Source organism: Pyrgilauda ruficollis, unplaced genomic scaffold, assembly GCF_017590135.1.
Source record: "Pyrgilauda ruficollis isolate IOZ18807 unplaced genomic scaffold, ASM1759013v1 scaffold129, whole genome shotgun sequence".
Taxonomy (NCBI): Eukaryota; Metazoa; Chordata; class Aves; order Passeriformes; family Passeridae; genus Pyrgilauda; species Pyrgilauda ruficollis.
The window spans coordinates 1,438,290-1,463,943 of record NW_024511321.1 but is presented as its reverse complement, the minus strand read 5'-3'; the positions used below and the strand labels follow the sequence as shown (position 1 = coordinate 1,463,943).

General features: G+C 47.5%; 1 protein-coding gene across 1 annotated transcript in view; it reads right to left on the bottom strand.

The window, feature by feature from the left end:
- MDGA2 (MAM domain containing glycosylphosphatidylinositol anchor 2) overlaps window positions 1-25,654 on the bottom strand; it is a 186,493-nt gene that overhangs the window by 45,406 nt on the left and 115,433 nt on the right. Inside the window, exon 8 of the mRNA XM_041458477.1 lies at window positions 14,980-15,273. Coding sequence (XP_041314411.1) covers window positions 14,980-15,273 — 294 coding nt within the window. The remainder of the gene's footprint in view (window positions 1-14,979; window positions 15,274-25,654) is intronic.

The following is a 25,654-nucleotide window of genomic DNA, read 5'->3' as shown; positions in this document are numbered from 1 at the left end:
CTCCTTTGTTTTCCTTGCTGCTTCCACTGAATGCTCCAAATTCAGGGAAAGATTTCAGGGAATGATTTGGACCCTTCTGATCCAATGTCCTGATCCTAAATCCCTGAGGATGAGCACAGGAATTTTGGGACAGGAATATTCCCGAATCTCTGTGTTTGAGGAGTTAAAAATCCTTTCATGGATGATTTTTCTGTCATTTTCTCCCCTTGCTCATAAATCTTTGGAATTTTTGAACGTCTAAAACTCATCTCTGGTTTGGAATAACGTTCCCTCCTTTGTTTTCCTTGCTACTTCCACTGAATGCTCCAAATCCAGGGAAAGATTTCAGGGAATGATTTGGACCCTTCTGATCCAATGTCCTGATCCTAAATCCCTGAGGATGAGCACAGGAATTTTGGGACAGGAATATTCCCGAATCTCTGTGTTTGAGGAGTTAAAAATCCTTTCATGGATGATTTTTCTGTCATTTTCTCCCCTTACTCATAAATCCTTGGAATGTTTGAACATCCAAAACTCATCTCTGGTTTGGAATAACATTCCCTCCTTTGTTTTCCTTGCTGCTTCCACAGAATGCTCCGAATCCAGGGAATGATTTCCCCTCCCCGTGGCGCCTCAGTTTAACGATTTTAACGGGAATTTGTATTCAGGCCCTTCTCTCTTCTCCCCCTGCTTTATTTACTTATCAAGCTACTTTAGCCTTATAAACAGCTTTTAAATGAAACTTTCCCCTGCCTTTAAGGTCAAAAAAGTCTTTAAACCCCACAATTCCCATTTATCCAGGGGCTGATGATCCCCAGTGACAGGAAGAGAAAATTAACTCGGGCTGCTCATTCCTGAATCCCACTTTTGCAGGTAATAACTTTAATGGGAAAGGGAAGGGCTGATAAAAGCCCCAACCAGAGTTAACAGCTCATTTTTCCATAGTTTTTTTCCATTGCTTTTATAGGATTGTGACTTCCCAGATGTGCAGGAGAAAAACTGGATTTGTTTGCGACTTCTCAGCGTTGAACTCATTTGCATCAGGTCTTCCCCAAGGCTTTGGCAATTTGATTTAATTTACTTTTTCCCTCCTTATTCCTTTCATAATTCCACTATTAGTTTTGGAAAAATCTCCAGCAAAGCTGCCAAGGGAGCACGGTTCGTTCTCTTCCACAATTATCTTTGGGAAGCAAAAGGGGCTGGAGTTAAACCAGGCCCTCTATTAATGTTTAATGAAGTCTTTTAGCCTAAGTACATTCATGTTTTAAGGATTAGGAAACAGAAAAAGGAAAGTTCTGGAGCTATCCAGAGGAATGACAGTGAGATGCTTCTTTGGTTTGAACCACACAGCTGCTCCTCCCGGTGAGGGTCAAATCCTGGTTTTTATAGTGGGATTTGTTAAAGAGAAAATTCCAGGAATTTATTTCCACTGTGATGCCCCAAGCAGAGGCTTCACCCGCAGGTTTGGCCCCTCCAATTTGCATTTCAAGCTAAACAAATAACGAGTTTTTCTGTCCCAGCTCCAGCAAGGGGAATAATAAATAAATAACAATAAAAAGTGGTGCCTCTGCTCGCTTTCCATTGGGTTTGTGGCCACTGTGGGATTCACACCACAGGAATGTTATCCAGCACTTCCAAAGCTGTCTATTCCCAGAGTCTCCACTGCAGCCACATTTCCAGGGTTTTTAGCTCCTGAGGTGGGTCTGGAGGTGTCTGAATGGAGCCTGGAGCTCAGGACACGGAGAAGCACAGACAAGATGGGATTTAGGAGCTTTGGGAAGCTCCAGTGCACAGGGATTGTGATCCCTGTGAAATGACAGCAGCAATTTTCCAGCCAAAACTTGGAATAGAGGTATTACACCTTGGATAACGGATTTATTCTAGTGACATGAAACCATCATGGCCAGAAATAGAAAAAAAGCAAATTGCACATCTGGGAGTAAATTAAAAGAGGTGCGCAAATCCATTCTGGAATTGTGCATTCCAAACCCTGCCCTGCACAGATGTATCCATGATACAATATTTCATGAAATCCTGGAATAGTTTGGGATGGAAGGGACCATAAAGCCCACCCAGCCATGGCAGGGACACCTCCCACTGTCCCAGGGTGTCCCAGTGTCCAGCCTGGCCTTGGGCACTGCCAGGGATCCAGGGGCAGCCACAGCTGCTCTGGCAATTCCAGCCCAGCCAGCAATTCCCAGTTCCCAATCTCCCATCCATCCCTGCCCTCTGGCAGTGGGAGCCATTCCCTGTGTCCTGTCCCTCCATGCCTTGTCAGAACTCTAAACCAGCTGCTCTGGCAATTCCAGCCCAGCCAGCAATTCCCAGTTCCCAATCTCCCATCCATCCCTGCCCTCTGGCAGTGGGAGCCATTCCCTGTGTCCTGTCCCTCCATCCCTTGTCAGAACTCTAAAAATTCTCATCATAGACTCCTAATTTTTTTCATCCTATCCCTAGCAAGGTCCTAATTTTAAGTTAGAGGGATTTTGATGGTAACTTTCAGTATAAAATTATTAATAATTTCATTTTCTTCTGCATTCTGTACCTGTTCTGCTTTGCAGAAGGATTTACAATGGAAAATCCCAGTCACCACTCTCAGGAATTTGCTAACTTTGATTTTGTGCTTCGAGTTGTCTCCCCTGTCTGCAGAATTTGCTGGGATTTTCCAGGCTGGTGCCTCTGTCCTGGTTTGGCTCCTTGACAGGGCATTGAATTCTCTGGAAATCCAGATCCAGCCTCACTCAGCAACTCCCAGGTTCCTGAGCTTCAATATTTGTGCTGGAGCACGTGCAAGGTTTGCAAGTGATAAATATTCAAATGAGCAAAAACAAACAGATAAAATAAAAACTTTGGGGCAAAGCTGCACCATTCATTTCCCTCCATATCTGCAAATCTTGATTTGCTTGATTTGTCCAGCTGGGGCCAGAAGGGGATGGGTGAATAATGAGGAGCTTCCTTAAAAAACCATGAAATGGGAATAATCCCTGGGTTTTTAAAAGTGTCTGCTCTTCTGAGCGTCTTTTATGGGCTCTGCTGATGCTGTTCCTTGGATTTTATGGAATTAAAATTGTCCTGGCTAGAATATAAATCAAGGAACAGCAGTGAGCAACATTTTAATCCTACAGAGCTCACGAGGGGAGCCGTGGCTGAGCTCTGGGTCCAGGGTCCTTCTCTGTGGGCAGGGCCTGGATCCCAAATTTGTCTCTTCCATATCCAGGATTAAGGAATGTCTCTGGAGGAACAGGGACCCACTGGTGACCTGGGGAAAAAAACCCTCTGCACTCATCTTAAAGCATTTTCCAGCTAAAAAATCATGGAGCCAAATGAGGAAAGCTGGAAGTGCTCACCTGGAGAAGGGAAGAATCCAGGGAGATCCTTGCAGGGGCTCCAGGAGAGATGGAGAGGGACTGGGGGCCTGGGATTCCATTTGGGATCTGGACCAACTCTCCTCCCTTAGGGATCCAGTCAGGGGTGCAACATCCTGGCTCATTCCTGGAGTGACTCACACCAGTATTCCTTTGGAATATTTAGCAGGAAAATATTTTTTTTTACTTATTCCTGCAACAAAAATTCCATTATTTGTGGGGCTGAACTCCACTGGACACGTACAGAGCAGGGAAGGGGATGGAGAATGGGTTTGCAGGGAAGGGATATTAGAGATCATTCCACTCCATCCTTGCCGTGGGCAGGGACACCTCCCACTGTGCCAGACTGATCCAACCTGGCCTTGAGCACTGCCAGGGATCCAGGGGCAGCCACAGCTGCTCTGGCAATTCCAGCCCAACCCCTCCCCACCCTCCCAGGATCCTTCAAGGACACTCAAATACCCAGGAAGGGAGGATAAAGCAGGGAAGAAAGGTGAGAAAAGCACACTGGGAATTCGAGATAAGGCTCCTATCAGCACAAGAGAAGTGCTGGATTCTGCTCCTGGTTCCCCTCAGGCTGTCACTGGCAGGTGTCACTGATCCAGGTGTCACTGATCCAGGTGACACTGAGCCAGGTGACACTGAGCCGGGAGGTGACACGGCTGTGATCAGCACACAACCCCTTTAATGAACAATGGGGCATTTTAAACGCTCTCCCCACTCCTGAAAGCTCTCCCAGAGCTCCCTGCTCTGAGTTTTTTTACTTTTCCACAGTAAAACAAGGGAGCTGCAGCCCCTGGAGCAGCCTCGTGATTCCAGAGAGAATCCCAGAGTAGTTTAGACTGGAAAAACCCTCAGAGATGATCAAGACCAACCATTCCCAGTACTGCCACGGCCACCACTGCCCCGTGTCCCCAAGTGCCACATCCACATGGATTTAAATCCCTCCGGGGATGGGGATTCCACCACTTCCCAAGGCCGGGCAACTTTTCCATGGAGGAATTCTCCCTAATATCCAACCTGAACTTTTCCTGCTGCAATTTGAGACTGTTCCTGTTTATCCTGTCCCTGGTTTCCTGGGATAAGAGCCCGACCCCACCTGGCTGCACCCTCCTGTAGATGCCACCAGTGCCACCCACCTCCAGCACAGCTCGGCCAGCCCAGGTGACCTTCACCCCCAGAGCTGGGGTCACCACATCCCAACCACGCCCACGCTCCCAAAAAGTGATGGAAAAGGATGTTACAGCCCCAAGTGCCAAATAAACCAGGGAGAAACATGGAAAAACCAGGCAGGGAGAGGAGCAGAGGAGCTGGAAACACCTGGGGGAGATCTCAGCATGATGGCTTGAAATAAAAAGTGTTTTTTACTCGGACAGGGGAGGCAAAGAGATGTTGTGGGGAGAGCAGAAAACACAGAAATGTGCACATAAAACAAATGTATGGACTTCAAACAGCACCAAAATCCCATTTTTACTGCCCTTCTGGACAGTGTTTGCAACACATTTTATTTGTCCTGAAACAGAGATCAGTTCTCACCTCTGTATTTTATTTCTCCTGTGGACAAGGTCACTTTAGACCCAAACGGGGTTTGCTTTTCTTGATCAGACCAGAGAATTATCAACAAACTCCCCAAATTTCTTTCTTTCTCTGTCCTTGGGAGATTTGGGGCCTGTTTTATGTGCAGAGTCGAGGCTTTAAGTTAAATTATTCATTTACCTTTGGGCAGGGTGAGGCTTTCATCTCCTTTAGAACCTGGGACTTAGAACAAACCTCAGAGAATGGAATTCATTGAACTGCCCCTATTTTTAAGCAGCCAAGGTCAGGGCTTGAAAATTTGGGGTCAGGGATTGAAACCCTGGAGATGGCTCAGCCTGGGATCCGTGGAAAATGAGAGGGACTCAGGTCAGAGCTGGAGGGCAAATTGTCCTCAGGTTCCAAAATAAAAAAAGCTTTGGGAAGATTTAAAGAAAATAGAAAAAAAAAAAGTTAGGGCCAGAAGAGAACAGTTCAGAACAGCAGGACATGGGCAAAATGGGAATTTATTGGAGCAAATTCTCAGCCCAGAATTTCTCCCTGATCATTCCTGGTGTCTCCTGAGAATGACAAGCAGGACAAGGAGCCCTCAGCTGAGGCAGAATGACCAGTTTGGGAATACAAACCCTGCGTCCTTCCCTTCATCCGTGCCAGCATTCAAAAAAGGGATCAAATTATTTTAAAGGAAGGAACATTGAAATTGAGCATTGATGGAGGCACCAAACAACACTGAAACAGCAATGGGATAAAACCTTTCCTGTGGAGCCAGGCTGGGAGAGGAGCAGCTGTGGCTGCCCCTGGATCCCTGGCAGTGCCCAAGGCCAGGCTGGACACTGGGACACCCTGGGACAGTGGGAGGTGTCCCTGCCATGGCAGGGGTGGCACTGGACGGGATTTAAGGTCCCTCCAACCAACCCCAAAGTTCCCCAAAGTTCAGCCCAGTGCGTGGCCACAGGGAAAGAAGGAATTACAACTCCTAAAATAAAACCACCCCATGATGTTCCCCACTTCAGATGTGTCCTAATGTCCAGCATTAAAGCAAAGCCTTGCTCTGAAATGAAACTGCCCTGGGTAGATCTGATGTAAAAAACCTCAGAGAAACAGGGTTTGAGTCCATTTGGATTTTCCTGGTCCCAAATGATGGGAATACTTGAATCCCATTTGGAAGATTCCAAGGAATCAGGCCTTGCTCATCATCTTTGAGCCTGGATTTGCATTTAGGTTCTACTTCAACTAAATAAAAAACCTCACAACTAAATAAATAAATGCATAAATAAGGGTTATCACCTCTGTTCGTGGGGCTGCTCTTAGGGCAGATGGATTTATCTTCTGTGTCCAACAATTTCATGCTGAATGGAATAAACTCCAACATTTCCTTGTTTTCCTCCTCCCACAGGAGTCTCTAAAATTTTATATTATTGTTTCAAAGTTTGCTTTCTCTACCCCCCCAATGTTTTACACAGAATTGCCTTTTTGTTTCCAGTAAATCCAGATATTGCTCCTCTCCTCCTTCCAGCTGCTTCCTCTCCTGTTGGAGTTCATCTTCCCCCTCAACCAATTTTATCAAGCCCTGTTTTATCTCCAAAATTGAATTTCCAAGGTTATTGAAGGAATATCTTTTTCTCTCTTTTCATTTCCTCCCCAAACTCCATCAGGGCTCACCTTGGATATGTTTGGGAGCTCTGCATAGTCAGTGGGATTGTCATGAAAAATATCTTGGAACACCCTGAGTTCCCTGTTTTCCTTAATTCTTAATCCTCTGGGATAGTGGGAGGTGTCCCTGCCTTGACAGGGCTGGAACTGGGTGGGTTTAAGCCCCTTCCCACCAAACCATTCTGGGATTCTGGGATTCTTTTCCACATCAGCCCAAGCCAAGCCCAAGGGACAGAAATCCACCATGTTCCATGATTTATTCCTGGAGCAGGGATCCTGGTGGCTCCAAGCCTCATCCAGCCTGGCCTTGAAGTGGATCCATGAAGTCTGGAGAACCCTGGAGGCTGACAACAACGATGCCCGTGGTAGGGATGGAACTGGAGGAGCTTCAAGGTCCCTTCTGACCCAAACAATCCTGGGATTTTATCATTTTCCAGTTCCAACAGGGACATGGAAGCCTTGGCCATGCTGGATATCCTGCTGGGCTCGATGATCTTTCCAACCTCAGCCATTCCATGGGTTTATATTTGGTTTTCCAGGTTTCCAAGTCAAGGATTTCAGCTTGCAAAGGATAATTTCCATGGGTTTATATTTGGTTTTCCAGGTTTCCAAGTCAAGCTTGAATTTATTATCAAGTCAGCTTGCAAAGGATAACGAAACCCAACAGGAACGGGATCCCCAGGGAATGGGCACATTCCTGAGGCTGCCAGAGCTTTAGGAGCGCTTGGACAACGCTCTGAGGGTCAGGGTGGGATTGTTGGAATGTCTGGGAAGTGCCAGCAGCTGGACTGGAGGATCCTTGGGATCCCTTCCAGCTCAGGATGTTCCAAGATCCCAGGATTGTTTCAATAGAGGTGATGTAGAGATGTTGCTGCTTCTCCTTTGTGGCTCCCAATGTCTTGAGGGTACCAAACCCAGCATCCAATGGATCATTCCAGAAATTACCAGTCTCCATGAAACTTCTTGGAATGATTTTACATTGCCCAGACAAATCATAATTATGCTGATGAAACAAATTACAGCAGAGTGTGAATCTGCAGCCTCTCTACTGCAAGCCAGGACCTTCCTAAAAGGAAAAATCACCATCCTTTTTTGGAAAAATCAGTCCCAAGTCCTGTCATCCTAACCAGGAATAGGAATTCCCATCCAGGAATGGGATTTCTTTGTGTCTCTGCCTCTCTCTGCAAGCCAGCCCTGCCACAGATTAGAAAATGAGGATGGGATCAGTCTGTTCCTTGATAGAGAATAAAATGTGCCAATAATCCATCGGAATGATCGAATAAAGCCAAATAAACTGCCCCATCTGGAGTCAATGAGAGCAGGGAGAAAAGTGGCTTTATGATAAAAATATCTATTAATGGGCACTGGAACTGCAATGGAGCCTGGAAAATGAGGAATTTGTATCAGTTCCGCGGGATATGGATCAATTGTGAGGACTATGGATCAATTGTGAGGGATATGTATCAATTGCGAGGAACATGCATCAATTTTAAATGGTTTGAATTTATTATCAAGGGTTGGAACTACCTGGAGATAACAATTCCTCTAAAAAGAATTAGAATGTCCCTGCTTTTGTTTGCCAAACCAATAATAAATGGAAGGTGTGACAGCTCCCTTTATTCTGTGGAGAGCTTCTGAATGCAAGGAAAGTGTGAGAAATCCTGTTACAAGGAATTTCCTATCAGGAATTCCCAGCAGGGAAGCTGCTCATGGAGCCACCAGCCCATGGAGACCCTCCCCTCTAGGAGATGAGTGTGGTCTCCACAGAGAGGAGTTGTGGTGACACCACCAATTCCATGGATGACGGATAATAACTGGAGTGATTCCCAAGGGAATGATGGTCCATGGAAGCTCCTCCAGGCAGGTGGAGGAGCTGGACAGCACCCAGGGGGAGATCCATGTCCTACCAAGGCAAGGACATAAAATCAGAACCTTCATCTGCTTGGTTCCCCTGTGGCACCTCCTGTTGTATCCCACACAAAGCATTTCAAAGCTGCCTTGGCACTGCCCAGGGAGCTTTGGAGGGATTTCCAAGCCCTATGGCACCTGGAGACAGGGGGTCAGTGGTGGCCTTTGAAGTGCTGGGAATGGTTGGATTTGGTGATTCCAAAGGGATTTTCCAACCTCAGTGATTCCACTCAAGACTCCTCTTGCCTTCAGTGATTTCACTCCTGATGTAGTTCCTCAAAGCCTAGTGGAACCCAAAGGAAATCTCCCCAAAAAATCTTCATTCCCACCAACCACCCCAGCATTCCCTGCATCCAGCACCTCCACTATGAACCCAACATCCTCTGGCCCATCTCCACTGGAAAACCTGATTTTGCGGGACACAAAGAGCTCTCATTTCATTCCTGCTGGAAGGAATCTTCCTGCTGACACTGTTCCCAGCTCCACAGGCAAAATGATTTACAAACCTCCCTATTAACAGCTGCAGACAGGCCTGAATAATAACACTGCAATTGGGAATAAAATCCAAAGGATTTGGGAGGGAGCACGGAGAAAGCAGCAGCTTGTCTTTAAATCTGTGGACTGCCTTCCAAACTCTGTTTTATGAGGCAATTACAGGTACAAAGTTGAATATTGGAAAGTGAGACAGGAGGAGAGGGATTTATGGAGCTAAAAAATCAGCTGGCATGAATTCCAGCAGCATCCATGGACAGCGTTATTTGTGTCCTGTGTCAGTCCAAATAATCTTAATTTTTAATGCTGCACTTTGCAACCAGAGTTCTGTTGAAATCCATATTTTGTGTAATTATGGGAATTAATCTCCTAAGTATTACAGGATAACAAAGGAATTATATTTATTCAGCATCTTCTGCTGTTAAAAATTAACTACACGGACAAGTTAATTATTCCAATTTACCTTTCCCTGGCTGGTGTTGAGTTGTCCTTGGTTTTGTGACTCTTTTATATTCCAACCACAACATTCCCTCTCATCTTGCTGCTCACCTGCTTCCCATGATAACTGTGGGGATGGATATCCCTGAATTCCACAAGGTTTAGAGAATAATCTCATGGGTTTTCCTCAACCCTTTGGGGCTGGAATTCCCATTTTCCCTTCAAATCCAACCTCTTAACCTGATATTAATTGGGAATCGAGGAAGAAGCTATGGCTGCTCCATCCCTGGAAGTGTTTGAGGTTGGATGGGGTTTGGAGCAACCAAAGCTCTGATCCTTCCTATTTTAAATATGGATATGGAATATTTACATCTCTTCCCACTCGTTTTTTCTTCTTCCAAAACCATTTTTGTTTGGAAGACTCTTTGCTCCTGCCCCCAATATAAATAATTCCATTTTGCCTCCCTCAATAACATTTCTGTTTATTCAGGTTCTGGAGTGCTCCGGTTTTTTTTGGAATTTCTGACAGGAAGGCCTGTCCGTGATAATAATTTTAGTAAAAAAATATGAAAAAATTCAAATTATCTGGTTCTCATCTAAATTTTCCACAGCACCAGGGTTTGCATATTCATGACCTCCCCGGGTCACCAAACTCACACTGCCCTTGACCTTGCTAAATGTCACAAAGCTCCTGGGATTTCTCTTTCCTGGTCCAGCCATCCATGATTTCCCTATTTTTTTCCCTGCCTTGCTCCATGTGGATAAATTACACCCAAAGCCATCCTTGCCTCTGGAAAAGATTCTGAAATCAGCCTCGATTGGATGAGAACTTTAGAGAACATATTTTGCTGTTTTACAGTTTTCTGGGAAGTTTCTGGATGAGGAATTAAGGAGCACGGAATGATCCATAGGTTAAAAGCCACAGCATGGGAATTATCCATCTGGAGTGCCTCAATCCCTCTGTATTTACATATAAAATAAATATAGCAATAAATATCCCCACAGGAAGGTTGAAGTTTTAAGCTCAGCTTAGCAGCATCAACCTCTGTCATATCCTGGGAAAATCCTTTTGGGCAGAGTGTGGAATTCCTCAGATACAACCACTGGGGTGAAAAAAAAACACTTTGGAAAGCAAATCAAAATTATGAAAGCAACGGGAGCACCATTATTTTGGTATTTTCAAGTTGTTAAGGTCATTGGAAGAGAAGGGAAAAAATGGCTCAGAATTTAAAAAAAAAAATTACCCTGTTCTAAACTTGTTTTTAGGCTGTCCTTTCTCCCACCACAAACAGCCCAAATTAAACCCAACTTTTATCTCCAGAGAAAGAATTCATTCAGAAAGTGATAAATGCACCAGCCTGGGAATGGATTGGGTTATGTAATATTTGTCCTGAATATTAATCAGCTTTTCCCACTCAAATCTTCAATCGTAAGGGGGAAAAAAAGATGTAAATAATATTAATATTAAATGCAAATTCTGCTTCCCTTCATCATTTCAGCCTGCCTAAGCATAGATTTATAAGAGATTTGTTTAAAAATCCAGATATTTGCCCCACTTGATTTCTCAGATTCCTTGGTTATCCCTTTTTAATGAGTTTCCATAATTAAAATTTTATAATCTGGAAGATTTCACTCTTTGGGAGTTTTACCACACTCCTGATCTGCATTCACAAGGCAATTCCATGAAGCTGGTAAATTCCCACAGGGATTGGCCACCCTACCTGTTCAAACATTTTCTTCTAATGACTTTCCTAAAATTCCAAGAGTTTTTAGCTCATTAATCCCAGTCCCATTTGGGATGGGGAACTCTTCCTTCTCTCACAACAATTTTTATTCCATTATTAATACAATATTTGCATATAAATATTTCATCAGGCAGATATTTCGAGAGTAGACCCAGCACATTCCTGAGCTGCCAAATTGCCTTTCCAAGGCAGGAAAATTCCTTTTCCCGTTCCCAGCTGCAAAGAAATCAAAAATCAAGGAAAGAGGACTCAGGGTTGGATTCTCCAGGTGATGGAAAATGGGAATAACGCATTTCTTCTGCTCGCCTCAGCACCTGAGATCATCTCTCAGCCTCATCTTTCTCCTTAATTAGCTCTGTTCCATTCCCAGTCTAATCCCTGCAGGACGAGCCCCTTTTCCAGAGTTATTTGAAATTTGTTACCAAGGAAGAACGACACAAATAAAGCTGAGCTCCAACAGAATGGGAAATTCTGGGGCATCCCGATGTGGCCACCAAAGCTCTGCCAGCCAGGCTTCCATGAAGTATCTTGGATATTTTAAGAGGCTTTCCAAAGGTTTGGAGATGGGTGAGTTTGGGAAGGGGCTTGTGCTGTAAGTAGGATTTTATGGAGCACGGAAGGAAAAGGAAGCTGGGGAAAATCATCCCATCCTCACTGCTCTGATCACTTGGGAAGGGTCACGATGGAAACGCTGCCTTAGGTGGCATCTGGTGGCACTTTCATGTCCCCACCCTCTCCTGCAGCTGGAAAAGTGTAGCTGGCAAATTGTGCCTGGATTGGGCCCTGTCTGCCACCAGCAGGGTTTGATTTATTTCTTAAAAAATCATTTATCCAAAATTGTGGTTGGAAGTTCATAAAATAGAATCCCAGAGTGGTTTGGGTTGGAAGGGACCTTCAAGATCATCCAGAGCCACCCCTGCCATGGCAGGGACACCTCCCACTGTCCCAGGCTGCTCCAGCCCCAGTGTCCAACCTGGCCTTGGGCATTGCCAGGGATCCAGGGGCAGCCACAGCTGCTCTGGCAATTCCAGCCCTGCCAGGAATTCCCAATTCCCAATTCCCCTCTAACCCATGATGGGAAACCTCATCTTAGAGCAACCTGGGACAGTGGGAGGTGTCCCTGCCCATGGAGGGGGTTGGAATGGGATGCTTTGAAACTTCCTTCCAACACAAACCATTCTGTGACTCCAGGATTTTCATTTTTCTAGAGAAGTTTTTGGATTTAAGGTAAAGACACCAAAAAAACAAAAAAATCTTAAACCAGAGCTGAAAAAGAAACTGTGACCAAGACCAAAAAACCACAATTTTCCTGGAGAACTCCCAGGCTGGGATCCTGACATCACTGAGATAGGATAAAGGGATGGCAACAGAGAAGAGAGGTGAGGAAAACAAAAAACTCATTAGATGAGAGGGTCAAATTAAATTAAAAAATCCTTTATATTTGGATTTACTTTTAATTTTTCTTTAGCTTGACCCAACAGGTGTGACCTGGAGCAGTAATTCCACAGAAGGATTTGCGCTGTGGAACAGATTCCCAGGGAATGAGCACATTCCCAAGGCTGCGGAGGGTGAGATTATTGGGGTGTCTGTGCAGGGCCAGGGGCTGGATCTGTGATCCTTGTGGGTTCCTTCCCACTCAGGATATTCCATAATTCCTTGATAATAGATTAATTAACCACTTCTAGAGAGTTAGTCCTGCAGTCACAAGGAGAACCTTCCCAAGAATGGGAATATTCTCACTCAGCACATGCACAGTGAAATCCATTAGTTATTCTCTAAATAAAAGTGTTCCATTAAATATCTTTCCCTGTTCATCACTGCTGGAAGCATCTAGGATAAATATTCCCAAAATCTGAAAAGAACTGGTTTTTATGACAATTGGTTAAATGCCACCGTCGGTACAGAAACGCTGCTCAAGTCATTGGGAACAAAAACTTTCCTCCCACAGGAAAAATAATCAAAGCTTTCCATAATTTTTCTCCATTCATCTCCAATTTGTCACTTGCCAGGATGTGAACAAAGGGAGCAGAATTCTAAACACGGAGAGATGAAAGGAAAAGCGCCTGGAAATACCTGTTGAACTCCTACTTATTGGAAGGATTTTCAGGTTGTGCCTCTTCTCTCAGAATTAGGAAAATTCTGCATCCCAAGCAGAACAAAAATGCATCAAAAGAAGGGGTTTGGCAGCCAGAAAAGGTGGGGAAATAACAGCGACCCAAGCAGTGCATCCCCAGAATCTGAGAGTCAGCAGAGTCATTCCAAGGGACCCACCAGGAACCGCCTCAGGTCCTGAGGAAGTGGGAAGCTGTTGGAATTCCTCAGCCACAAAATATTTTCTACTTTTCACAGCAAATTCATGCCAGAAAAAGGGGAAAGAAGCTACTTCCCCTATCCTTATTTAAAAGGATCAACTCTCCACTGTTTCTGTGGTGGTTCTCATTCCCAGATTCACAGAATCCTGGGATTGTTGAGGTTGGGAATGAGCTCCAAGGTCAGAGTCCCAGCTGTGGGACAATGTCCACCTTGTCCCCAGCCCAGAGCTCTGAGTGCCACCTCCAGGAATTCCTGGCACACCTCCAGGGATGGGCACTCCAAACCTCCCTGGGCAGTGCCAAGGCCTGAGCACCCTTTCCATGGGGAAATTCCTGCTGTGCCCACCCTGAGCTGCCCTGGCCCAGCCTGAGGCCGTTCCCTCTGCTCCTGTCCCTGTTCCCTGGAGCACAGCCCGACCCCCCCGGCTGTCCCCTCCTGTCAGGAGCTGTGCAGAGCCACAAGGTCCCCCCTGAGCCTCTTTTTTTCCAAGAAAAAAATGATTGAGCCAAGGACAGGAGGCACAGATCCCTCACTCTCAAATTCCAGTGGGATGAACCCACTCCTAACACAGCCGACCCCACAACTAAGAGAAACCCACAGGGGAGAAGATTCCATCCTCCCTTCAGCCTCAACTTTGGGATTTAAAGCTGGAGCAGCAGGAAAAAGCTGGAATAAAAGTCCTGCAGATCCCAACCAAGTAATCAATGAATCCACAATCTATTACGAAGCAGAGCCAGGAAAAACAAATCAGTTGCTTATCAGCACTGAGGACGTGTGAGGAGCAGCTCTTCCCTGGAGGCCCCAAAAGAGGTCACTTGTGCTGAGCACAGAGCGCTGCTAAAAAGCCAAGTGACAGAAGACTGGGCCATCTGAAAGTGGAATAAATGAGGGCTGCACTTCATAAAACACCCAAATTAAGTCCTGACAGAGCAGCAGAGGCAGGGAAGTCACTCAGCACAAAGAATGGCTCCTTATCCCCCCGTTATTCCCCAGAAACCACCTCTTTCTTTGTCAGAACCAGGCTTTCCATGTTCTGACAACAAGCACCACACGTTTCCAAAATAAAAAATAACTGATTCCCCTCCTTTTCCCTCCCCATTCCCGAGGCTGGCTGGCAGAGCAGAGCAGGCTGGATCTGGATGCGGATCAGCTCCCAGGGAACAGCTCTTGCCCTCCTTTTTCCCTCCTTGTTTTACACAGCAGCAACAAATGAGCTCAGAATCAGCTCAGCATTTAGAGAAATATGTCCTCCCATCTTGTCTGCTTGTTCATGTGTCAAGGGGAAAATAATGATTGCCTCACACTTGGTTGGGTTTTTTTTGTTTTGTTTGGGGTTTTTTGGTTTTTTTTTACCAGAAATGAGACTCCTATGTCATTTTTACTTCCCCATTTACAAGGAATTCATGGATTCAGGGAACTACAGAGACAAACAACCCCGCATCAAATATGTAACAGCATATAAGACTCTTGCTGCTGTTTGTTTAGGTGAGGAATAAATCAGCTTTTTCTCAGCACGACAGAAAGAAAACCAAGGGAAATCAGGTTTTACTCACACTGCACGATGAGCTGCACCAAGGCCTCTCTGGGTTTGACATTAAACCCGTTGTATTGGCTGGTCTGGCACCGGTAGGTCCCGGTCATTTCCCGGGAAACGTTGACGATCCGCAGGATCCCATCGTAGCTCTCGGTCTGCAGGGCCCCGTCGGGCATGGCCACCTCCTTGTCGGCCCGAGACCACAGGATGATGGGTTTGGGCTTCCCGGTCACCTGGCACTGCAGCTCGATGGTGTCCCCTTCCCGCGTCACCAGCGGGGACTTCTCCTGAGGCACCGTCAGGTTGGGGGGCACTGGGAAGCGGGAGAGGAGAGGGGTCAACAATCAGGCACCAGGCATGGATTTCCTGCTCGGGGATCATCCATGGAAAAGTGATTTATCCACAGGCACCAGGCATGGATTTCCTGCTCGGGGATCATCCATGGAACGCCTGGGTTGTGCTCATTGGAAGCTCCCACATTTATGGTGTGAAGTTCTCAGCGGCCTGGAGAGCCTCAGAGAAGATTTCCCAGCCCTGCTGTGACACTCGTGCCCTCCCTGTGTGTCCCTGCCACCGTCCCAGTGCTCCCCAGCGCCCTCCCACCATCGCTCGCTCCCCCACTGCCAGTTCTGCTTTCCTTTTAAGGATCATTTGGCACTAAATCCCGTTTTTTTGGGTTTTTTTAGAACAGCCTGGCTGCTGATTTCTTATCCAGCCCGTGGATAAATGGCTGTGGATGAGGAAGGGTTGTGGCAACTGAGAAATCACCCCAGAATTGGAGGCCTGACCCCAAAATGCAGCTGGGGTCTGTCACGGGGTGTTCATCAAAGCGGTGTTTATTCCACGGGGACTGGCATTAACAATTCCAAAAGGGATACTGGAATTATTTTAGCAGCCCCATGGAGCAGGAGCACCTCGCAGTGAGCAGGTGATGGCCAAGGACACAGGATAAGGATGTGGATGTGTGGGAATCCACACAGAGGAATCCACGGAGCTGCTCCAAGGGCTGGAGCTGCTCTGGAGCCAGGCTGGGAGAGCTGGGAATGTTCCCCTGGAGAGGAGAAGGCTCCAGGGAGAGCTCAGAGCCCCTGGCAGGGCCTGAAGGGGCTCCAGGAGAGCTGGAGAGGGACTGGGGACAAGGCATGGAGGGACAGGACACAGGGAATGGCTCCCACTGCCAGAGGGCAGGGATGGGTGGGAGATTGGGAATTGGGAATTGCTGGCTGGGCTGGAATTGCCAGAGCAGCTGTGGCTGCCCCTGGATCCCTGGCAGTGCCCAAGGCCAGGTTGGTCATTGGAGCAGCCTGAGACGGTGGCAGGTGTCCAGCCTTGCTTGGAAAACACTTGGAATACTGTGGAGTGGGTGGAGAGATGGAAAACCTGACTTAAACACTGCCCACCCTCCTTTTCCTTTGTTGCCCCCTGAAAACTCATCTTTCCTCATGGATCTCCTGTCCCGAAGCAGGGACACACATTCCCTGTGGGAACACAGCCCCTCCAGGAGCTTTTCCTCTTTTCCCTGTCCTTCCCTCAGCTCCTTTCCTGGAATGCCAGGGCTGACAAAACCCAGCCTGAACCGCCCTCCTGTCTGCAGGAAAAATATTCCAAAGCAATTTTCAACCCCCAAGGGACAGAAACAACAAACTTGTCCCAGTGAGAAGCAATTCCAGCTTTCCCCTGGGATCTGCTCCCTGTCTCCCGCCCTGACAAGCCTGGTAGGAATCAGAGTTGAAATCTGGGGCTTTCACAGGAACCAAAGTGCTGCTTTCAGCTGTTTTGAAGGCTTTAATAGCTCCTGTCAGGTGGGACAGGCAGGCATAGGAAGAGCTTTTTCCACAGGGAAGGGAAGGAAAAATGATTTTATACTTAAAAAGAAAAAATCAGGAAAAATTAAAAAGAAATAAACAACAACTGCTTAATAAAGCATTTCCAATATGAATAAAACATTATTAATTCTCAGTTATGTGGTTTTGTGCCACAGCAGGTTCTGAGCACAGGAAAATTCCCAGGGAAGCTGGAGCACTGTGAAATCATGGACCAAAGTAGAGAAAGGTGTTGCTCCAAGAATGAAAATACAGTTTATAGGGAAAGGTGCCTGCCTGCAGCCAGGTGCCTCCTCCTGATTTTCCAGCTCATCTGGCTTGTGGCTTCTCAGCTGAGGGCAAATGTGACAGAGCCCAGTGTGGATCAGGAAAAATCCCAGATTTGTCCTTTCCCAGCCTGTGCACTGGATCTGCTCCTGGCTGTTGGGATCCAAGCCTTTCCCAGCTGGATGAATGCTGGAGGTTCCTCAGGCTTCCCTGGGAATCACAGCCTGCCCTGGCTCAGGGATTCACCGCCCACGAGAGCCGAGGTGTCACAGCCCTGGGATGAGATCCCTGATATCCTGAGGTCCCTGTGATCCCAATATCCCGAGGGAAAAGCCCTGTGCCAGCCCACACAGCTCTGCTGCAGCCCCAGCTGGGCCAGGATGGGAGTTCTCCCTCTGGGAATTGTCCATGGAGTTATCCCTGGACATGTGGTGCTGACAGCTTCTTCCAGATCCCAGCACATCCAGGCTGTGTGACAGCAAAGGGTCTGAGCTATCCAATCCAGCCTGGGAATGCAATCCCAGCCTGGGAATCCAATCCCAGTCTGAGCTACCCAATCCCAGTCTGACCTATCCAATCCCAGCCTGGGAATCCAATCCCAGTCTGAGCTATCCAATCCCAGTCTGAGCTATCCAATCCAACCTGGGAATGCAATCCCAGCCTAGGAATCCAATCCCAGATGAGGAATGCAATCCCATCTGGGGAATCCAATCCCAGCCTGGGAATCCAATCCCAGACTAGGAATGCAATCCCATCTGGGGAATCCAATTCCAGCCTGGGAATCCAATCCCAGTCTGAGTTATCTGATCCAACCTGGAATGCAATCCCAGTCTGAGCTATTCAATCCCAGTCTGGGAATCCAATCCCAGTTCTCAGCTATCCAATTCCAACCTGGGAATCCAATCCCAATCTGAGCTATCCAATCCCAGCCTGGGAATCCAATCCAACCTGGAAATCCAATCCCAGTCTGAGCTATCCAATCCCCCCCTGGGAATCAGCCATTCCAGCTGGGACAAGACAGAGAACTTGGGAAAAACACAGGAAGCACATCCATTTTTGGAGGGGGAGAAAAGCAGATACACGACAAAAATCCCCTGTGCAAGTGCAATAATTCCCCCTCTTTTCCCACCAGTTTTTTCCTGAAAAAGCAGAGATAACAGCACAGCAGAAAAAGCTGCACCTCGCTGAGATAAGGAGCACCACCACGAGGGTGCTGACAGCTGATAAGAAAGGCTCTGTCAGTGTCCCAGATGGAAAGATCCCCTCAAATCCCTGACTCCTCGTCTCCCATGGCATTTTGCAGTGCCTGTCACTGTGAGGCAGCTGATAGCTCGTTATGGTTCCTGGGATTTATTCGTGTTGTTCCTGAAAACAGCAGAGGGGACAGGAGAGACAAGGCCATCCATTAAGACGAAGAATAGCAGGGGCAATGCCGTCAATCCAAAGCCTGGCTGCACCTCTGAGTCACTTCTGAGGAACAGTGAGGTCCCACCAAGAATTTCTCTGTCCCCACCCCATTTATGGGCCCAGCTCCCCCAAATTTAGACCCTCTAATTAGGGGGATTCTCCACTCTCTAATTAGGGGGAGAAGAAGCCCCGAACCTTTGCTGAGGGATGAAGAATTCCAGGGGCAATGCCATCAATCCAAAGCCTGGCTGCACCTCTGGGTCAATTCTGAGGAGCAGAGACTTAAACAATGAAGTCCCACCAAGAATTTATCTATCCCCACCATATTTATGGCTCCAGATCCCCCTAAATTCAGATCCTGATTCTCCACTCTCTAATTAGAGGGAGAAGAAGCCCCAAACCTTTGCTCAAGGATGAAAAAATTCCACGGACAATGCCATCAATCCAAAGCCTGGCTGCACCTCTGGGTCATTTTTGAGTAACATTGAGATCCCACCAAGAATTTCTCTGTCCCCACCCCATTTATGGCCCCAGCTCCCCCAAATTTAGACCCTCTAATTAGGGGGATTCTCCACTCTCTAATTAGGGGGAGAAGAAGCCCCGAACCTTTGCTGAGGGATGAAGAATTCCAGGGGCAATGCCATCAATCCAAAGCCTGGCTGCACCTCTGGGTCACTTTTGAGTAACATTGAGATCCCACCAAGAATTTCTCTGTCCCCACCCCATTTATGGCCCCAGCTCCCCCAAATTTAGACCTTCTAATTTCTCTAATTAGGGGGATTCTCCACTCTCTAATTAGGGGGAGAAAAAGCCGCAGACCTTTGCACAGGAGGGTTTTTGGCAGGTTTCCCCTTTTCAGCCCAGCTATTTGTTGTCACAACCTCACAGGTATTTAATTATCTCTGAGCTGTCTGTTCCACTGGCAAATGTAGCCGGAATTAGCAACAGGCTGAAAAAATAAATCCCTGTTTTTTGGGGAACGGTGACACAGCAGGCACTTGCAGCCTGGGCACGTGGGATTGGTCTCCATGAGCAATCCACCTCAAAAGGATTGAGGAGAAAATAAAAATTGGATTTTTTTTTTCCCCCCAAAGGCTTCGGGAGACCCCAGAGCAGGGAATGGTGAGTCTGGGTGAGCAAGGTTAGAAACAGGGAATCATGGAATTGTTCAGGTTGGAAAACCCACTGAGATCATTGAGTCCAACTGTTCCATGGCCACCATTGCCCCAAGTGCCACATCCAGAGGGATTTTAAATCCCTCCAGGGATGGGGACTCCACCCCTGCCCTGAGCTGAAGAGCCCTTTCCAGGCAGGAATTCCCCCTGATGTCCAACTAAACCCCTCCTGGCACAACTTGAGGCCGTTTCCTCTCTTTCCACCACTCGTGCAAAGATGAGCGGGCAAAGGTTGGTCCAGGGGCTCAAATCCATCAGGAGAGGAGCAGGGATGAACCAAGGATGGGCCAGCCAAGATGCTGCCAGTGGGATGGGCAGGGAGGGGTGGCAGGCGGCTGGGGAGGGTGTCACCAGCCGTGCCAGGCTGTCACCAGCTGTGCCAGCTGCTGTCTCCCAGCAGGTGCTGCTGTGGCACAAGGAGAGCCCTGGAAGGCTCAGCCTCTTCCCGAGGGCTCCTGCAGCTCCAGAGCCTGCTCCAAGGAAAGGGCAGCTCTGGCACTGCTTTGCAGAATGAAAAGTTGCCTAAATCCTAGATGGAAACAAGAAATGTTCCCTCAATCCTGCAGTCCACTGCCCAGGCTGGAAAAGGACACATCCATGCTTTTTCCTTATCCTAACTGCAAACAAAAAATGTTATTTTATTCCTGCACCAAGGGGCTTTAGAATAAATTCACACCCTCAGCAGTTTCCTGAAGTGGAGGGTGACACCAGGAGAACAAAAAGCTTTGGTGACACCTGGAAAAGTGACACCTGGAAAAGTGACACCTGGAGAACAAAAGGCTTTGGTGACAGAGGACAAAAAGCTTTGGTGACACCTGGAGAACAAAAGATTTTGGTGACACACTGAGGACAAAAATCTTTGTTGACACTTGGAGAACAGAACTTGGAGAACAAAAAGCTTTGGTGATACCTGGAGAACAAACAGCCTTGGTGACACCCCGGTAGCACCGATTTAAAGGCACATTGTCACCCTGTGAGTGGGCAGTGGCCCGTGGTGAGCAGGTTCTGCTGATCTCTGTCCAACCCTGGTTTTAAATAAAATATCTGAGACAACTCGGCCTCCCTGGGCTGCTGATCCAGCAGGAGGTGAGGCGGCAGGAGGTCGCTGCTCTCCTGTCCTCTGATGTTTTGTTCTGCTCTCTAGACAGACATCCCTGCTGCTGGAGAGAGTAAAACCAGACAGGAACTCTGCCAGCTGCTCTCCTGTGGCAGTTCCAGTGTAATTCCAGAGGATCCATGATCCAGCATGGTCTAGAGGAGAACAGGGACAGGACAAGACAACTATTTCCAAGGCAAAAAAAAAAAAAAACCACCCTAAATTCCTGAGCCTTAAATGTTTATTTCTTGTGTATTCTGGGTGTTGTTAGTTCTACTCGAGCTCTCTGAAGTCCTGATGGATCAAATTCCAGCTTAATTAACGGATCAGACAGATTAATTAAATGCCAGAGAGCCGTTGGCAGAGGCAAGAAGCTGCAGACAGAGAAATCCTTCAGAGATGCTCTGATCCCATTAAAACGTCCCTGCCCACGGAGGCTGGATGGGCTCTAACATCCCTTCCCAAGGCATTCCATGATCCCAGGACAATCAGAGGGGGACAAGGAGCCCCCACAAGTGGTAGCCTCACAACTGCTGAGCTCTTCCCTGTGGATTTTGGGGGCTGCTGTCACTTCTGTGTCCTTGGGAACCTTCAGGAAAACATTTCCTTGGAGCAACCCCTGTCAGCGACAGGGAAAAATCCTGGGATAATGTGGCCAGGCTGCTCCACACGGATTCATCCTAATTAGGATAATAATTAGGATCAAGCACAGCAAAGGAGTGTTTGAGCAGCACATCATGAAATCATCCGAACTGGAGATCACCCAGAGAGAATCTCCCCAAGGAGCTGTTGGAATTCACATTATCCAAGGAATTCAAACCCAGCCCGGCTCAGGAATATTGAGGAATCCACGCTGTGCCGGCTGGAAGGGAGAACGAAGTTATTTGTGTGTCCTACTTCTGCAATATTTATGAATCTGAAGGGCTGAGTGGCCAGGATTAATCATCCTCTGCCTGAGAGCTGCAGTTGGGCCCAGCTCATGATTCATGCCCTGACACGATGCTGGAGTTAAGACAGGGCTGAGCCGGGGCACAAAACACATTTGAGCAAGATCATTCCGCCCGGGAAGGGCAGCAAGGGATAATTATTCCTGAGGGATAATTATGCTGCTTCTGTCTGTAAACAGAGGCTGGAACTGCTCAGCTGCTCTGGGTTTTTGGGAGGAATGTTGGGGAACACCGAGGAGCTGCTGCTGGAAGGGACCCAGGGGTGAGAGAAGAGCCCGGGGGGAGATTTGCTGATCCAGGAAAATGATTGGAAAAGCAGCTGAAGCCAAGAAAACTTAGGAGAATTTCCTCTACCCTTTCATCCCCATGGAAGAGGGTCCATCAAGGCCCTGGTGTGGAAGGGAAATGGAGTGGCCTGTCAGGAATTCCTGGCTGGATTTCACAGGTGCTTTCCCATCATTTCAGTTCCTGTGACCCTGCAGGCAAGGTCACAATTCCAAAGGGGAAATTCCATGTTTTCTGGGGCACAAACCACTCCTAACTGCACATGAGCATACAATATCCACCATGGATTTTATGGAATCACAAAATCCTTTAAATTGGAAAAGCCCTCCAAGATCACCAAGTCCAACCACCAACCAGCACCATGGTCACCACCAACCCATGGCCCCAAGTGCCACATCCACATGGGGTTTTTTTGAACATTCCCAGGGAAGGGAACTCCCCTGGACAGCCTTTTCCATCCTTTCTGAGAAGGAATTTTCCCTAAGATCCAATTTAAACCACCTCCGAGGCCGTTTCCTCTCACCCTGAAGCGATGGTGAGGCCTTGGACAAAGGGTCCAATCCTGAAGGTTGGGATGATCCTGATTTTTGGACAAAAATTCTGCCCAGGCAGGGAAATAATTCCAAGATCAGCGCTTGGAACACAGCACTAAAGCCCTAAACCACCACCCTGCTCTGCAGCCGGAGGAAAGAGGAACATTTAAAACCCAGAACATGCAAAGCCAGCGGGAAATTAGGGAAATTAATTCCAGCGCTTTTGCAGGAGCCGTGTTGAGGAGCATCCATGGATGAGGAGAACCACGGGATGAGGAGTCCATCCACAGCCCTCTGGAGAAGAACAACGAGACTCTGCCACACAGAGGGTGTCAGCTCCCAGAAATCCTGCTGGAATCAATCTCTGGAGGGTGGATTTATCCCAGAGAAATCAGATTCTGCAAGGGATTGTGAGCAGGACAGGAAGGGGCTCCCAAAGATGGAATCAACAAGAAAAACTCTGCACATTAAGCACAAAACCAGAACTATAAAAGACAGAGATTTGTAATAAAATACAGTGCTTTTCTGTCCCTTCTGCTCCCTGTTCCTTCCCAAGATAAATTCCAAGGATAACAGCTCACCAAACCCATCCATTTGCTGCAATAACCAAAGGCCTCTGCCATCAATGACCGCTCTGGACGGTGCTTAAGGTTTACAAATATCTTAATTAGCCACTAATTACTTCCCAAAACCCCACATCCTCGTTATGCAAGGGCTGTGATTCCAATAAACATTCCGAGCTGGAATCAAGGTCTCTTTTATGTCTCATCAAAGCAGGAACAGGATGACCAGAGGACTCCTGTGGCACCACGGGATCAAGGCTGCAGGTCCTGGAACAGCAGCCTGGAGCTTTAATTAATTCATTATTTAATGGAGAGCTGATTAGCTTGACAGGGAAGCCCTTTTCATATTGCAGAGCCTCACACGGAGCAGCTCTCCAAGAATTTCTCTGCCTGGATGTAGCAGAACTTCTGGAAAGCCAAATTTATCCCTGGAAGTGTTGGAGCAACCTGGGATAGTGGAAGGTGACCCTTCCAACGCAAAGATCCATTCCAACACAAACAGCTCCATGATTCCATGATTCCGTGATTCCATAATTCCATGATTCCGTGATCCCATGATTCCATGATTCCATGAGATCTGGAGGCCTCCAGGCCACCCTGTGCTCATCCAAAATCTGTGTCCTGGTACGGGAGGTTCCCATCCTGAGGTGGTACATCGTGAGGCTCAGCTCATCCTCAGGCTCATCCTGAGGGCAGGAATTTGTCTGATGTTTTTCCATGTGGGATGTCTGGCTGTGCCCACACGGGGTGGGAATGAGCCACAGGAAGGACTCCCGTACGGAAAGAGGGATCAGTCCTTCCTCCAGACCTTCCCGTGGCAATTCAGAGCAGAAAAACCAGAAAATAAAGGAAAATACCCCAAAATAACAAATCTCTTCCCTGCTCAATGATGTCTTCACGGAAAAGGTGGAAAGGGAATGAGCCAGAAGGTATAAATGCTGATTTTTGGGAATAAAAAGAGTGTCCTGAACAGAACAAACCATCCCAATCCAAAAGCTGATTCTTCCTGCGTAAATCCAATATTTGAGGCAGAGAAAAAAAACCCCTTGCACAGGCTGACACCCTCCAATCCGCCTCTTTTTTTTCGCTTACCACAAACCCACTTTATTGAGGTTTTCGTTGCTTTTTTAACATCTTGTTGCTTTTTTAGCATCTTCTGCCTCCAGGTTTCCATGACACGATCCCACATATCCCGAAAAACCCAGCCTGGCTCTCAGTAACATTTGCCCAGGGTGGGTTTCATGGATGACAGGGCTTTTCTAGGGCAGATATTCCACGTTTGAGCCTCGATTCCCACTCTTCACTGACCTATTTTATGGAGATATGGGGGGAGCAGCGAGGGGATTACTTCAGGTCCATTTATATAAGATACTCAGGACATAAATCCGCATTTTTCCTGCTGAAAAATGTCAAGGGAAAAAAATATTCCTGCTAAACAAGGGCAATTCCAGAGCCACATGTCCCTTCCCAACCTCCTGGAGAGTTCATGGATTTCCTCCTTCCCTAGGATTTGACACAGCCCCTCCTGCCCCGCTCCAGGAGGAGCTGCAGAAACACCAGGAAGAGGAAATTCCTCCCCATCCCAGACATCCAGAGGGATGTTAATAAACCCCTGCAAGTCGTGGCATTTGGGAAATGTGTTTGTGCCTGGGCCTTCTGTTCCTAATTAGCAGAGCAGTAATGAATCTTGATGAATCAGTAATGACCTTCAAAGCACTGCAACTATTTCAGCTTCCACTTGGCTGGGTAATGAAGTCATTCCAAGAGCAGAATTCCTTTTAGGATGCTGAGCCCAAACTCCACACTTTCTTCCCCCTTTCCTGATTTTCTGGAGTGTTCCAGGACAGGAAGTTTAAGGGGTGACAGAATTAATAATTTCCTGCAGGGATTGCAGCGAGCTGATAGGAATGGCCAACTAATAGATGTTTCCAGGAAATCCCACCAGTTTTCCCAAGGATTCCCAAGGAAGTCCAGGGAATTCAGTAGTTATTGGATGCATGACACAGCACTGTTTGCACCACCTGGGCAGGCAGGTGACAAAGTCTGCATGGAATGCTCATCCATAATTCCAAAGTTGGCTCTTCTCCTCTAAGAATCCTCCCAGTTCTTTTCTCCTCTCCAGGGGAACATTCCCAGCTCTCCCAGCCTGGCTCCAGAGGGGCTCCAGCCTTGGAGAACCTCCATGAACAAAAATGATCCAACAAGAACCTTCCTCAGGTTTCTGACCAAAGCAACTCAGCCCCTGATTGAGGCTCAGAGAATCCCAGAATGGTTTGGGATTAAAACTGATCTCATCCCAACCCCTGCCATGGCAGGGACACCTCCCACTGTCCCAGGCTGCTCCAAGCCCCAATGTCCAACCTGGCCTTGGGCACTTCCAGGGATCCAGGGGCAGCCACAGCTGCTCTGGGCACACCTGTGCCAGGGCCTCCCCACCTTCCCAGCCAGGAATTCCTTCCCAACATCCCACCTAAATTCCCCCTCTTTCAGCATGACCCCATTCCCTGTTTCCTCCCACCAGCTCCTGATGAACATTCCCTCTCCAGCTCCCTGTAACCCCTGGAACGAGGCCTCCCCACATCCTCCTCCTCCTCCACG